The 15,333-nt window shown below is 35.6% G+C and overlaps 2 protein-coding genes and 1 long non-coding RNA gene across 7 annotated transcripts; 1 reads left to right on the top strand and 2 right to left on the bottom strand.

Annotated features, from left to right (window-relative positions):
* Window positions 1-289: 289 nt before the first annotated feature.
* LOC149732102 (6-phosphofructo-2-kinase/fructose-2,6-bisphosphatase 1-like) lies at window positions 290-13,169 on the top strand. 5 transcript variants are annotated; one of them, XR_016385532.1, is made up of 17 exons: window positions 1,372-1,595; window positions 1,689-1,777; window positions 5,732-5,857; window positions 6,284-6,377; window positions 6,715-6,778; window positions 7,091-7,165; window positions 7,372-7,550; window positions 7,798-7,933; window positions 8,320-8,391; window positions 8,479-8,625; window positions 8,879-8,983; window positions 9,128-9,169; window positions 9,288-9,375; window positions 9,515-9,642; window positions 9,785-10,125; window positions 10,618-10,677; window positions 10,862-11,665. XR_016385532.1 is itself a non-coding variant. In XM_089882773.1 (16 exons), exons 3-16 carry the CDS (start codon window positions 1,747-1,749, stop codon window positions 12,390-12,392), a joined length of 1,767 nt encoding a protein of 588 aa, XP_089738899.1. In that variant the 5' UTR covers window positions 290-508; window positions 1,455-1,595; window positions 1,689-1,746; the 3' UTR covers window positions 12,393-13,169. The 5 variants fall into 5 exon arrangements, 4 of the variants coding, with proteins under 4 accessions (XP_089738899.1, XP_089738902.1, XP_089738903.1 ...); XM_089882773.1 differs by lacking the exons at window positions 9,785-10,125; window positions 10,618-10,677; window positions 10,862-11,665 and adding exons at window positions 290-508; window positions 11,913-13,169 and having other exon boundaries at window positions 1,455-1,595; XM_089882776.1 differs by lacking the exons at window positions 10,618-10,677; window positions 10,862-11,665 and adding an exon at window positions 11,913-12,059 and having other exon boundaries at window positions 1,370-1,595.
* On the bottom strand, window positions 2,564-4,792 carry LOC149732103 (uncharacterized). The gene is made up of 2 exons (XR_016385540.1): window positions 4,654-4,792; window positions 2,564-3,351 (listed from the first exon to the last, which is right to left on the bottom strand). It is a non-coding gene; the product is annotated as an uncharacterized LOC149732103 (long non-coding RNA).
* Window positions 13,108-15,006, bottom strand: LOC149732101 (uncharacterized). The gene is made up of 3 exons (XM_089882810.1): window positions 14,847-15,006; window positions 14,567-14,684; window positions 13,108-13,329 (listed from the first exon to the last, which is right to left on the bottom strand). The coding sequence occupies exons 1-3, from the start codon at window positions 14,932-14,934 to the stop codon at window positions 13,167-13,169; spliced, it is 369 nt and encodes a 122-aa protein (XP_089738936.1). The 5' UTR covers window positions 14,935-15,006; the 3' UTR covers window positions 13,108-13,166.
* Between the last annotated feature and the right edge of the window lie 327 nt (window positions 15,007-15,333).

The raw sequence follows: 15,333 nt of genomic DNA, 5'->3' as shown, positions 1-15,333 counted from the left end.
CAAACTCTGGGTTATGGTAGGCACTAGGCAGACTCGTAACCACTTTTAGCCACGGCGTTGGACATATCTAGTTCAGGTAGGCAATTAACTGCTTCGTACTAAATAAGCAATAAATTGGTAGCGCGGTGTTAGTGTTAATAAAAAATAGGCATTTTTTAATCTAGAGAGTTTGCTATGCAGTGGGAAAATTGTTTTGTATTACTGGCTGGGTCAAAGGAGGTCGCCATCCAGACAGACGCCGGTTGCGATTTTTCCTATTCAATGTGACGGTAGCTTGCATCATGCGTGTTTTAGATTTTCCGTCTACGTGCTACATTGCACGGGATATGCAGCAGTCGTACTGTTAGCACAACCAAAGTGGATATAACTGGAAAGTAGTTTAAATAATGTGTTTAATTAAACTAAAGATTTCATTACAAAACAACGTGTGTTTGGAATTGTGCATGTCGAAATCTAGGGTACAAACCTGGCAATGATTAAGTCATGACAGCATTGCGTCGTGTATGAGGTAACGCATTTGTTGGTTGTGTTATGTTTATTTTGCAGTTACTTTTTGTTCTGTGAGAACACCTATTTTGCAAACAAACTTGTGGTGTTAATGCAGCATTGATATACTATAGAATATACTAGCGAAACCATTGCTTACTCAGCATGGCAAACTTAACCTTTAAAGAGATGCTACTGTCTATTTAAAATCGTTGGGTGTTTCTATAAACGCTCATAGCAATGATTCATAGTCTGTTATGCAACAGCAACGAGGGTTACCTGCTTTAAACTTGTTTTGTATTAGAATAAGTAGTTTAACTGGTTTGACCATTTATCTAGTGAATTGTTTTTGCTTTATGTTAGTTATACTGCTCTTACTTTTGTTTAAATAAGTGGTTGGCTGTTAGTTTTAAAGATATGTTAGTTTAAAATACTGTATTGTTGATGAGGTGTCGTTTTACTGCTTTTAAACGGAAAGGTTTAATATGAACCTAGGTTATTTAGAACTTAAATTAAAGGAAAAAAATAATAAGAGGCTGTCTATGTATATTTTTAAAAACAGCAGTATGTTGTGTTAATGTTAAATTATATAAAATGAATCGTTCTTCACATATAGCTTGAGGGCTTTAGTATGCACCAAGTGAAAATTACTAAGCAATTATTTCTTGTGGCGCAGCTTTGTGTACATGTGTCATGCATTTTAGGTTTATTTATTGTTTGTGGTTCTGGGTGTTTACTACTTCCTGTCACTGCGCTCATTAAGGCCACACGCATAAAGTAAATTACATAATGTACAATATTTTGTAAATAATAAAGATTAGGTTCAACATATGTCAGGTAAAAAATTATTAAAATTCTTATCGTATTTAAATTCATTCATGGCAGTAGTGTGGTATAAAATGTGTTTAAATTTGTTTAAAGCTCCAACATAAAAAGATTTGGCCGCGTCTTAGTTATTAACTTTTTAGTTTTTAGATTTGCAAACTACACCGCTACACCATTTTTATCATCGACAAAAATAGAAACACTGTGAATGGCCATTTTTTAATGGCAGGAAATGTTGAGTCCCCATGACATGTTATACAACAAGCCTAGTTTTCATGAAACATGTAAGTTGCCTGGGAAGGTCTCTCAGGGTAGGCTGGTACTTGAAACAGAAATCAATCCTTATATTTCAGTTTAATTACTATTTTTATTAACAGAAAGTAGGCATTGTAACAAACGGTTTGGTTTAAATTTTATTCCAAAACTAACAAAAGGATGGCAAGCGCTTCAAAATCTACAAGAAAAGGTAAATAATTTATGTTGTCAAAAAGCTTATTTACTTGGTGTTGTTTTCAAAGTTATGACGTATTGTTTAATTGTAAATCTTTAATGTTTGGCTAGGCAAGGACACTAGTTAATACACAGGGGTTTTGTTTTACAAACCTTTTAGTTCAGGTGTGCCCAACCTTTATTGACCCAACGTCACCCAAGATCTACTTTTAAACTAACCAACTGCACGCAGTTTACTAGCCGCAACGTCGCGAATGTCGAAACACCTCTTACCAAAAAATGTACTTTAATTACACAAATTTCAATGACTTTGTTACCAAAACTAGTTGAAATGTTTTTAATATGCAACAAACAAAAAACGTCACACATACAATTATTGCGTCACAAGTCATCTTTAGCGGCGCGTAGTTGCGTTTTTGCAGGAAAATCCCTCTCATAGCACCCGTGTACCGTTCTAAAGTGCCGTTTTCTCTCAGCCATGCTACTGACGTTTGTTGCGTCGCTAACTGTAAGGTTGTCATTAAATTAAAGAGCGTAAAAATTTTGAGAAATTTAGTCAAAAATACTTAGTTCCAGGCACACAGAGTGACTAGTGTACAAATCATGCAGACCAGGTTAAGGAAATTATTGTAAAATAATCGCTATTGTTTCCCGATTCTTCTGTCATAGTAGTCGCCATCTTGGATATTTTTCTGCATGCTGCCGTACAGGTACGTAATTGCCTTTTAACATGTTTTGCATTTTTTGTACAAAGCGTTTAACGATTTGGCAATTGGGCGATTAATTGAGGGCCACAGCAGATGTTTTGATTTTTTTTATTAAACCACTTGCGGTCCAACTGAGATAGGTCCAACACGTTGGGCATGCCTGTTTCTACTCGCTTTGGGGTAACCACATATTTTTACTTTGTTGGTGATCAGTTATGAAGAGTGATTTTTTAAATGCATGGATTACAATTAAGACAACCATATTCATATGGGTGAAAAGGTTACCCTGCTTTTAAGGAGGCAAACCATTGGCATTAAAAAATCAAAATTTGTGTATTGATAAAAACGCTTAAATGTGATGTAAAGGTACGAGGTACCACTACCAACAAAGTTTTAAACAAGGACATAGCTTCTAAAAAAAATCTGTGATAAAAACTGCAAATTCAACCCCGAAAAATTGGTTGTGTGACATTACATGGAATTTCCCATCACTCAACCTGGACAGTTTCTAGTTTCTAAAATACTAAAGAAAATTTAAAACATGATAAAGTTTATATATATATATATTAAAATTGTCTATATATTCGACAAGTGACACAGAAAAAGCATAAAATTTGTATTTGTTTAACGGTTATAGTTCAGTGACTTTTTTTTCTGATTGGAAATTTCATACATTGTTGCACTGTCCAATTGTTTTCACTCTTGCGATTTTTTCAGAAGCTGTTTTATACTTTGAAACTTTGGTAGTACCTTTAGATCTTCTCCATAACAGCATTCTAAATTTGCTGCGGTAGTGTAGTGTAAAGCTGAGGCTTATTGCTTGGTCAGCTGCCAACAGTCCAGGGCTGACATGTCATCTTCGGCGAAGTATGTCTTTCTGTGTCTGTGTACGTAGTTTCATAACTTTCAATGATGTTGAATACGCAGGGTTAAATTAGAGCAGTGTGTACTTTTAGACTGCTTAATAAATGATTCATTCTAATTTCTAATATATGTTGATTATTGATTAACCTTATGTTTGATTAATATGAAACTGCTTAGCAAAGATTTAAAATCTATCATTATGCATTTAAAATTTAAACCAATACACAATTCGATTTTAACTTTAAATTAAATTGTGTATCTTTGCTGACATCTCTATGCTATACTTTTACCTCAGCCAAATCGGCTAGAGGGCACTGCTGCGCTTTTGTACAATCGTTGGTAAATTGTAGGTGTGTGGTGGGCGTGTCTCTCTGCTCGTGTAGCACATCGTTGTCTACGTTTTTATTGTTTTCGCCGTTGAATATAGCTTAGTGCAAAATACTTGTTTTTAAATTTATAGTGAGGAGTACGAATTCCACCAACTTAATGTGTTTTTAGTAGTATCGCCATTATCTGTGTACCTTATGCTAAGTATGATTCGTTGCTCGGTTACATGAAATCCCTCATACACCTATGGATTTAACGCGTGTGTCCTTGTCATATAAAACGACATTGAAAGTTTGAAAAACGTTCGAGCTGTTATCCCCGTGTTACTAGTATTTAGTTTTTACCCGTGTGAACATGCGTCGTGGTCGTGCTTCATGCGTGGTCGGCGCATGCTTTACGTGTGGCCTGAAAACCACGCACGTTTGGCATGTCTCGCGTGCGTATCCTGTAAAATTTCAACTTCCCACCAATGCAGTTGTTTCTTTATGGTAGTTGCTTAGTCGGTCGTGTGATCATTGTAAATCAATGAATAATCAAAATTGTAACACAACGTGGTAATTTTACCGTTCTGTTTCTATTAATACTGGTAATTTTATTAAACGGAACAGAAAATTTCGAATAGATAATATACACCCCGCACGTATTATTGTAATTTACTGCCTCGTCGAACCTCATTAGTTAATGGAAAGTTTTAAACGCGTCGTGTTTATGTCGTCATATGTACTTCCGCTCAAGTTTCGGGAGGGTTATTTCGTGTGACTCAGGCTCGTGCTGTTGCAATTTCTGATATTTGCATAAACCACAAAACATAATAAAGCTCTGCATAGCAGAAAGTTCCAGTAAATGTGCACAGTGCATTTTCAATAGGTTTTAAATCGCCGTTAACATCGACTAGCTGGAAGGCAATCTATTTATTTTGAACTACAGATAAGAAATACGCGCAACGTGCTTTCCATGAAATAGTTTTATAAGAATTATCCCAGTTTGGTTTCACCTCGTCAGCGTGAAGAACAAGCCAATATCTATTTTAGTCCGATGTGTTTTGTCTCGAGTGTCTTTACATCGGGCTTGAACCCTTCAGCAACCATGCCCCCTTTACTGTGCCATCGATTGTGTTTCGTACCCGCGCGTTTCCAACAGTGACCTAACAATTGAGGCGGCCTTCTGTTGCGGGAAACAAAAGCGAGAGAAGCCTTTTTTTTCTACCTGTTACGCAACGGAATATAACAGCCATGCCACTCTATAGGTTACTGTAGGACGATCCATTGGTTCGTATGAACTCGGCATGCGTGAATTCAGGGTTACAGACGATGTAATGACAGGGAAAGGTGAATGTTTTCCGCAGATCATTTTTAACGCGCTTCCATGGGCGACGTTTATATGCTACCCTTACTTCAAATACAGCGTGCACTTGTTTGGTTGTCAGACAGTCGTAGTAAAATCAAAAACAGCCTTAGGGGATTATCAGTAATTCTGACTGGAAAGCACTATAGTACTGATTAATTAAATGTGAGAATAATTCAGTAAAATTCCCTCAGTGGTTTAATAAGGGTACCATAGTTTATCTGCTGTACAAAAAAATTATTTTAAAACTCCAAAACTGTTCAAACGAAAGTCTCAATCATGCCTGTAGCATCAGGTTTGTAACTACAATGTCTTGTTTTGTTGTTTTTATCAATTCCTGTTTAACCACAGTGTCAGTTTAATAACAATTTACTCTTTGTAGCTTAGGCTCATGATGTATATTTAGCTTGGTATATTGTGAGAAACAGGAAGCTACTTGTATATTGTGGTTGGTTAGATTAATAGACACATTGACAGCCATGTATAGTCCATCGTCCATGATGTATTTTATGTAGACTCGTACTTTTTTACTTAAACTTTTAATAGCTTAGTATCTTTTAACATTGTATATGGCTGTTCATTTACTATTTGTATTTCCAGTTGTGTGCCATCTATATCCAGAATTCTTAGCTATTTTTGGAAAAATGCCAGCAGTAGGTTTTTACTTGTGGGGTGTCACTTACATAAGGTTCGCACGGTACCCTTTATAACCAATCTATTATTAACAGGATGTGGTCCAAAACACAGCAACTCACCTACAATAATAGTTATGGTTGGTCTTCCTGCAAGAGGGAAAACATATATTGGTAAAAAGTTGTCAAGATACCTCAACTGGGTTGGTGTCAACACAAAAGGTAGGGAGAATTACAGTGTTGTTTTGCAAGGAATGTCTCCATGAATCTACTTTTTAGGACTTTGATCCCATGGTGTGATTCACATTAACCAAAGTTTCAGTTCCAAACTCCAGAGTTATTGTACAAACAAAATTGCCATTCATTCAACTTTACTTTAAATACAAATGATTTTAATTCCTAAAATTGTTCTGTTTTGTGCCTCTACTAACTTAACAAATTAATTAGAATTGAATATTATTTGGTAATCAGCCATTGAAGATACAAAATATTTTAGCATGCCTGATGCCATCTGTCTTTACAATTTGAGAAAAAAATGTGAAGTTTGATCTTAATGGCTTAACGCTTATAGTAGTATTAGTGTAACTTAAAAAAATATTTTTTTTAGATTGGAAGGATTTATAAGCCCAACTGTTTTCTGTTTTACAGTATTCAATGTTGGACAATATAGGCGGGAAACTGTCAAATTCAAGTCACATGATTTTTTCCGCACTGATAATGAAGAAGCGATGAAGATAAGAAAGTAGGATTTGGTGCTGAGTGATTAAGTCTATTATTCATGTACCAATAATCCACTCATCCATTGTTTATCAGCAGTTACTTTTAAAGACCATTTCTGCTCTCTGCAGATGAAGCATAAGGCTTTGCCATCTTATAAATAAAAATGATCCGTTCCATATTATAAGCCAACAAGCATAAAAATACTGTAAACTGTTCATGATCTTTCAATTGCTATTTAAGTCTTGTAACTACAGTCGTTAATGAAGCTCATATGCATTAATATTTAATTAGCTCTCTGTACCTGGTCGATAATGTCTGTCAGATCATATATAAGTGTAGCTGTATATTTTACTTTACAGGCAATGTGCAATGGAGGCATTGAAAGATGTGTGCAAGTGGTTGAAGGGAAACGGAATGATTGCAGTAAGTGTTGGGATAATTAGCCATGCTTCCTAATTAGTATGTTGTTTAGTCAACTTGAAACACTTTGCAAGCCACTGCCTTTTAAAGGCACTGCCAAGCTTGGGACTAGTAAAGTCTTTGTGCTAAGGGCGACTCACACTAAACCAGCATATCTTGGTATCCTCTATGTTTTTATACAGCAACCATTTTAAAATGGATATGGCTCACTGCCCCACTTTGACCTATTGATTTACTTCTCATCCCAGATTGTAATCACGTTTTATTGATTATCAGTATTTAGTAATCACCTCCACTCATACACATTGAATTCAGGTCTATGACGCAACCAATACGACACGAGCAAGAAGAAACGATATTTTAGACTTTGCGGAGGAACATTGTTTTAGGGTTGGTGTTAATATCTATACATTTATTGCGTAATACACTGAACACTAATTAAATGCCAACTAAGTTTTTAGGCCATGACCCAGAGTTGTTGAACCACTTTGCTAAATGAAATTTGTACAGAATCAGTGTTTTTATAGTTTGTATGACAAAGTGTATCTTATTAAGCCTTACCATAAACCAAAACTGTAAAGTCTTGATTTCCAAAGGTGTTTTTCGTGGAATCGATTTGTGACGACCCGACAGTTGTTGAACAAAATGTGGCAGAGGTGAAAGTGAATGGTCCTGATTATCGGGACACAGATCCAGATGCTGCCATGGAGGATTTCAAACTTCGTATAGCTCATTATAAAGAGTCTTACGAGACGATTGACCCAACCATTGATGAGTAAGTAAAGTTGTGTGCCACACAGAATATAATGATAAGGTTTAGTGTGCTGTGTCACCTAACAGAAAAGAATATACCTGCAAAGTATTTCACAAGTTATAATCATCCCACATATAAAATCTAATTGAAATACGGTTGACAGCTGAATTATCAAAGTGGGGAAAAGTACTTTGTAATCTTTGTATATCACATTCTATAATACTTTCAATTTGTGTTGGGATATTAAAGTCTGTCTTTATCATTCCAGTGATCTTTCCTACATCAAGATAATTGATGTAGGTCGTAGGTTCATGGTGAACAGGGTAGCTGATCATATACAAAGTCGTATTGTGTATTACCTCATGAATATTCATATACAACCAAGATCTATCTACTTGTGCAGAGTAAGATATTTGTTTTTAAAACTTATTTTTATGTTTCTTGGAGCATTTGTAATCAGTAATCAAATCAGTAATCAGTAACACTAAGTGAATAACAAAATTAATTTTAAATGAAAAATTGGTGTCCCTAGATTCTTCTTAAAGACTAACTGCATATGAATTATAAATATTCACTTCACTGCCCTTTTAACAAGTATTGACAAAACTTTGGGCATGTGAGCTTGTCCTAATTTTAGATTACTTGGCACGCTTTACATTGTGGGTGAATTTATTACGCTCAAGTTATAACATGTATGGTTTTTACATAGATTACATAGGACGCTATTACCGGCTATTACACTCAATGTGTATGTAAGGGTTTAGAAACAATGATATATTGATTGTTTCAGCATGGTGAAAGTGAAATGAACATCAAAGGAAGGATAGGAGGAGATTCATCACTATCTCAAAATGGAAGAGAGGTATTTAGTCTGAACAACCTGAACTGCATGTTTTGTATTCTTGTAGAACCTTGAAACAATTATAAATATTTTTTGTTTTGTTTATAGTTTGCTGTAGAATTGGGTACATTTATTAAGAAGCAAGATATAAAGGGATTGACAGTCTGGACGAGTGAATTAAAACGCACAGGTGAAACTGCCGTACATATCGGTGCACCGAGTGAAAAATGGAAAGCCCTAAATGAAATAAGTGCAGTAAGTTATTTTCTTGCTGCTCTGTACAGGTTGCATGCTTATAGAAAGTGACTCATTAATAAATAACTGGTAAATTGTAACAGTAACCATAGTTGTACTTGCTAAAACAAGATAACCATTTCTGTTTTACTAATTATAATACTTTGTTGCTACATCCTAAAAGCTGTTTTTTTTTACTTCAAAAATGCATTATTTTACCCTTTCACATAACAAAAAATTAAAGAAAAATTCCATTTCATACTTTTGTCCTCAGGGTGTCTGTGAAAGCATGACGTATGCGGAAATCCAACGGAATTTTCCAGAAGAATTTGCTCTTCGAGATCAAGATAAATACCATTACAGATATCCAATGGGAGAGGTATTGCATTGATTTATGTTTTTTTTTGCTATTTAATGCAAATGTCGCTATTAAAGTATGCAATTGTAATATTAAAGTACTATTTAAGAAGGGGCTGCAAAAGATAGCATTTGATATTTTTAACCAAAGTCATTTCATTCACAGTCCTACCATGATCTTGTGACAAGACTGGAACCAGTGATCATGGTAAGTGGTTCTACTGTACAATAAACTACTGTGGTGATAATCGCTCATATGAAATGTTGGGACCCGATGGTTTAATTCCAATATACACTGCCCCGCTGAAAGTAAACTTGTGTTGCAGGAATTGGAACGTTCGGAGAATGTGTTAGTGATTTGTCATCAAGCAGTTATGAGATGTGTGCTTGCATATTACCTAGATGAAACTTCAGGTGTGTTACATTTTGGTTGATTTGTTGGTTTGTGGTTTCTTTTTAAATGCAGCTCATGTCATTTTGAAAACATTTACAAAACATGTTTTCATGTTGCGTTAAGTTAAACTAAAATTTGTTTTTTAATTTCCACTCATAGAACGACTTCCTTATCTTGAGTGTCCACTGCATACTGTAATGAAACTGACACCCGTTGCTTATGGATGTAAAGTCGAAAGTTTTCCTCTTGGTATAAATGCAGTCGACACGCATAGACCAAAACCTCAGGTAAATTGATATCTGTTAACCAGATTAGTTATATGTGTGTATTTTGTTGCGCATTTTGTCAAGTGGTTTAGATGATCTAGAAATGTAGAATAAGTGCACAGCTAGTGTGTGCCGGTGTAAAAGGTATTTCAAACTTAAAAAGGATGCTAGTCCCTCGATGGTACCCATTGATGACCCTGTGTGTGATATCTGTGGCCCACTGGAAGCTGAGACAGCAATTTCAAAGAACGAGTCTGAAACTTCCCGATCAACTTGGCGCCCCACAAGCGCAAGTTCTTCACAGATAGAACGTCTGATGAAGAAACGTTCGAACGTTGCGAGAGCGGCGTTAAGGGATGAAGTGATCTACCCTCGGCCAGGCGATGTAGCATCTGTCAACTCTCTCGTCACTCTCGCTTCGTTCTTCAGACGTCCAGCAACAGCTGTAGAACACAGAGAGACAGAATTGAACTTGGAGAGAAGGCCAAGTTCAGATTAGCGCAGGTGTAAATTTGAATCATTACTTAAGACTTTGTAATTTACCTAAATATCATGGAAGCATGTTACCACGTGATGCTTGTCTTTTTTGGTTAAAGTCATTAAAAATTGTGGGCATTATAAATAGTTAATATAGGCCCTTCTTACCTTCTCACAACTAAATATAGGTCCTCCTCACGTGTAATAACTTGTCACAGACTTTGGCTTTACAGTTACAATATTACTATGACGAGTTTGGAGGGGTGTTGCTTCAGCGAATACGTTGATCATTTACTTGCGAACTACATTCTATAAATAGCGCGCTGTGTCTAAGACTATTTTGCATTGTCATGCTATACAAACAAATCACCCCAGTTTAACATGGACCGTAATGGAACTGTGCACACCGGTCTTCAGTAAGCACCGACATGAAACCAGTCAAAACGGGTCCATAGGTTCATGTTAAGCTGTGCTGGTTCCATATGTTCCCTGTTTAACTGAGTGATGTTTGTTGCGCAGACAATATCGGTCATGTGTCACAACCCAACCATGAAGGACCAGGAACAGCACAAACACTTGGTAAGTATTTTATTATTTAATTTTTATCACATTTGTTGGAATACAGTGTTTGCTTATTTAATTTAACACATAATTTAATTTTATCACATTTGTTGGAATATAGTGTTTGCTTGATTTAATTTAGTCCAATGTTTTAACTAACAACATAAAGAAAGAGTTCGTAAAGAATTTTTTCGTTTTACAGATCACTGACCACCGCATCCACCATAGTTTTCAAATCTCTGAAGCTGACAGCCCTGCTTCCATCTCCTAATGCTCCCACTCCTACTTTTTTCTGAGTGCTCGCACTGCCTCGATATTTTACTGAGTGCTGTACCACGTCTTCCCCCTTCCCTTATTCATCGGCCATCTTCCATTCTTTTGCCATCCTTCTTCTTTCATTTGTATTTAGTTCAATGTTACTTAGCTGTGTTTACTCTCATGTGTAAGAAAATTAGACATGTTGCACATGTACATTAGCCTAAGTCATCTTTTATATATGTTTAATATCGTCAAGATATATTCCACGTCAACAGCTAGCTGTGGGGTCGGCGTATACATTCGGCTTTTGCTTGCCAGTTGCGTTTATATCTAGTTCATATTTTAGGCTCTGCGTTTTAGCATCCTGTTATAAAATGAATTAGCATTCCTGTTTTAGCTTTTGTTTTTTCGATGCAGTCTCCTCTGCAATATGTTCGTTCAGTGTTATTGTCGATATAAAGTATAAATATTTATTTCGTTTTAAGAGGTTCATTATTACTTCAACAGATTTTCTTTCTTGCAATCTTTAGCATAGCTATATCGAAATATATCTAACGAACCATTCCTTTACATTGGATAATATCCTGTTTTTTAACCTTTTTGTGGTTCTGAAAGTTCATTTTCAACAGTTTTATTGTATTAAACATAATTAAAGCTTTGATGAAACATCTGCCCAGTTTTCAGGAATGCAATAATTCCCTTTTAGTTGTGTTTTATTCTCTTGTTTAATAAAATGTTGTCCACTTTATTTTGTACTTGTTATTTTGTGCTGTGCAACACTACAAAATTTTAAGAAGCTTTAGTATGGTTGTGTAGGTACACGTGCAGTATTAATATCCCACCCACGTTTAAAGTTTCTTTCATATTAATAACAGGTATGCTGTTGTTTGTTGTATTTTTTTTTACGTTAGCAATTCTATAAGTTATTTTAAATAAATAGAAGTAACTGTTTTCGAAAAAATCTTTATTAAACAAAAACTCCCATTTACCCTTAGAATGTCTCAACAACCCGGGAGCCCGACAAAGCTTTGGAAACCACCCCCGATTATCCAATTAAGGAGCAAATCAACTCTTCTACGGAGGAATCTGAATCCTCATCAGAGGATGAAGCATCAACGGAGAGCTCACAAAGACTGAATAGCAGAAAGCGCACTTTTAGTTTTCCTGGTTCCAACATCAAACTCACGATCAGCAAACAGTTGTATTTCAGCAACCCTGATTCTGTAAAACGTAAATCTCGTTCTCGCCATCGTTCTGACTCAGTTAGTGGAAATCCTTCTATTTTAAGCTCTGCAGATATAAGAAGAGGTAGCAGCGTTCCTCTATTTAACGAGCGAATATCCGAAGCTTCCTCAGAAGAAGAGGATTTGAAAGATGATCCACTGCCATCTGAAGATTTAAAATCGGTTCAATTTAGTTTTGGCGTTGAAAACGATGATTATACTGGTTTAGAAGATGAAGTACCGCTTGAATAAGTGTTCACTACTGCTTCGACGAGCTTGTAAATTCTGCTATGATCACCTCCTTACCACATCCGTGCAGAAGAAACAACAAAAAAGCTAGTTATGCTGCAGTCAAATGCAACACAACTGCAATACACATTTTATTAGAGATTTATGGTTCGCTGTTAAGGGTTGTCAGATGTTCATTAACAGAACTCCTTTTTTTAACAACCTTGGGTAATTGTAAATGCGTGTATTCTGTTATCTGGTGTTGGTTTGTTTTTCAAAATCGTTGCTTTTTAATGTTTCCCAATCGCACTTGTAATTTTCAATTTATTTGCTGCATTTCGCCGAGTTTGCAGTACAAAGTTGTTTGACTGCTTACAAACTATCAAACAACTCTTTATGTTTTAGCTCCGCTGTAAGCTTTTTTTTCAAATATCGTTGTTGCAGTTTAGATTTAAGAAAATTAGGTTTGTACGTACTTGTATACCTTTTAACTCCAACCTATCCAACCATGCACTTTACTGTATATGGATTTTGCCCTTTTCTTACCTGTTTTTAATTTTCGTTTGAAACTTTCTTTCTGTCTAATGCCACGCTTGTTTTGCTTATCTTATTAAAACTAATTTTTGCTGTCACAGAGAAACAAGTATTGAATGCCAAAAATTAAAATTTTATCTCTTGTAGGAAAAATACTATACATAAAAACTGTATTTTTACATGGGCTAACAATACACAATTCAAATTTTGAGACTGTATTTTTATTCATAGCGGCGCAGTCCGTTGAGAATATACCGCCAACCATTACTTTGTATTTGTTCTGTCTGCCACCCATATTTTATACCGGTATGTGGTGTACGCGAGCACCTTGCATGTTGTGGTCGGGTCGTCAGCACGAACCACCGAGTATTTACAATTCCGTCGCTCTGTTCGGCAATTCTCTACCCAACTGGTCGGTCGTGGATACCTAAAATCAAAATAAATGTTGGGTAAACAATAGGGTACATGGGGCGAGATACTTTCTAAATCTTATTTTTATGGATTCCGGTTTGATTTTAAAAACTTAGTTGCACAAGACAAAATATGTTTAAACTTGATTTTTAAAACGTACAATATAGTTTCGTGATATTCACGTGTATTTCTAATAAAATCATTTAATAAAGACAATCAACAAGGATGTTGAACTGTTCCTTCTCACCCTGTCTGTGTACGAGCCGCCAAATAAGCGGAATCCTGAATAAGCTATGTTTTGTGTGTTTAATATACACTTTTTCAAAGTGTTGTTAATTAATAAATATATAGTAAAAAATGGTATTATCCAAAAACATCTATATCTGTTATATATTGGGCAACACGTCCTTAGGCATCCCATTTCACCTCACCCTACAATAATTGAGTTGGCACGGATTTTGTTTTTAATTAGAAATGTAGAGAGTGTGAGTTAAAACCACATAAATTGATTGGCGTTATGCGTTACAGTTTACAATCTCAACCGACCTCCAAAAGGTTGTTTTTATATCAAGATCAGGCTATACTACACCTTGGTTTAAATGCCTTTACACGTGCTTTACAAGTGTGTAAGTGTAGCCATGTATGAATAACAAACGCTAACTAACATTGTTTTTGAAACATTTTTACTGTGGAGATCACTGGTGTCTATCAGTTGAACAGCGACGGCAGTGATCGCTACTGGCTTGTTAAATACTTTTAAAGTTAAATACAGATTAACTATAACCACTTCTGACTCGGTCAATTGCGGAAATCATTCCCACTTCAGTTGTGCAATTCGAAACTAATTTATACGTTTCATTTGCCTAGTATTCTCAGGGTTACAATATTGCAACGATGAAAGGGTAGTATCCAATACACATGCGTATAACCCAAATATAAATTATAATCAAATCCCCATTTGGAATTGATTAACGTGTAATAAACCTGCGTTTGATATAACACGTCCAGTCCCTGCAATCATTATGCATTGATACTTTACATGCAACGCTCTGAGTGGTTCGCATTTCTTCTGTGTAACTGGATTAGGAAAACAGCGATTTTCATTTAGTGTAGTTGCTAAGACTTTAACTCGTACAGGGATTCAAATGTGCTTCGATTTTTCGACGATTACAGAAACGTTGAATTCCTTACAGGTTTACAGCAAGTGTGTATATATATATAGCAAGTATAGTTGATAAAAAGGCATTTCTTACGTTTTGCAATCCTGCCAAAGCGATCCATTCTTCATAACACAGCGGCAGATTTTACATCCCTTGCCTGGACTCTCCTTCCATTTATATCGGAGTCTTGCCTTGGACCAGGTACAAGGACCTGTCAAAGTAAGAATAATTCCTTTTTTTAATCTTTATAAAGATGTTGCGGCGTTTTTTTTTTTTTAATTTTAAACTCGATTTAAATATAGGGCTCAAACTGAATTCGATAATTTAAACAACATTGTATTCATAGCAACCGTATGAAACATTTTAAACTTACTGCTGGTTAACGGTTTGTAATCTGAAAATACCCTTCCCGCATTAAGGACCACAATAAGACAAGCTAGAACTAGCAGTATCTTCGACATGCTACCCAGACGATGTTAAAAGACGACACTGGTTGCTATATTCGTGTTAGTTACGAATGGCCAGTCATTTCTCACCTGATTGTTAATTACTCTGGCATCGGGTGACCCAGAAGCTATAACGTGCCAATTAAACAGCATAACTTGTATTGGCCGATTTTACCAAAAAATGTAGCTTTACTATATATTAGACATATTTGTCCATTATAGCATGTTTAGCAGTCTTATACATTGTAGTTGCTTGGCTGCGTAAGCTGGTCTCTGTTTACATAAATTTTATATTTAAACAGCTAAATAATAAATACCAAGAATTTAGTTTCTTACCTAAATGAGAAGCCTGCCATATATGCTGCGAATATTTGGTTTTAACCTTAAAAGAACCTGCCTTTTACATAAGAATAA

This window comes from Ciona robusta, chromosome 8 (genome assembly GCF_009617815.1).
Source record: "Ciona robusta chromosome 8, ASM961781v2".
In the NCBI taxonomy this organism is placed as follows: domain Eukaryota; kingdom Metazoa; phylum Chordata; class Ascidiacea; order Phlebobranchia; family Cionidae; genus Ciona; species Ciona robusta.
Note: the sequence above shows the minus strand (reverse complement) of the source record. Positions and strands in the feature narration are given on the sequence as shown.

Bases quoted from the DNA above. Each gene is read 5' to 3' on its own strand.
- LOC149732101 (XM_089882810.1), bottom strand. From the start codon at position 14,934: ATGTCGAAGATACTGCTAGTTCTAGCTTGTCTTATTGTGGTCCTTAAT. The intron at 14,685-14,846 runs GTAAGTTTAAAA...TTACTTTGACAG, and splicing joins TTACAAACCGTTAACCAGCA to GTCCTTGTACCTGGTCCAAG. The intron at 13,330-14,566 runs GTAAGAAATGCC...TTTTGATTTTAG, and splicing joins CTTTGGCAGGATTGCAAAAC to GTATCCACGACCGACCAGTT.
- LOC149732102 (XM_089882773.1), top strand. From the start codon at position 1,747: ATGGCAAGCGCTTCAAAATCTACAAGAAAAG. The intron at 7,551-7,797 runs GTAAGTAAAGTT...TTATCATTCCAG, and splicing joins ATTGACCCAACCATTGATGA to TGATCTTTCCTACATCAAGA. The intron at 9,376-9,514 runs GTGTGTTACATT...TTCCACTCATAG, and splicing joins TTACCTAGATGAAACTTCAG to AACGACTTCCTTATCTTGAG.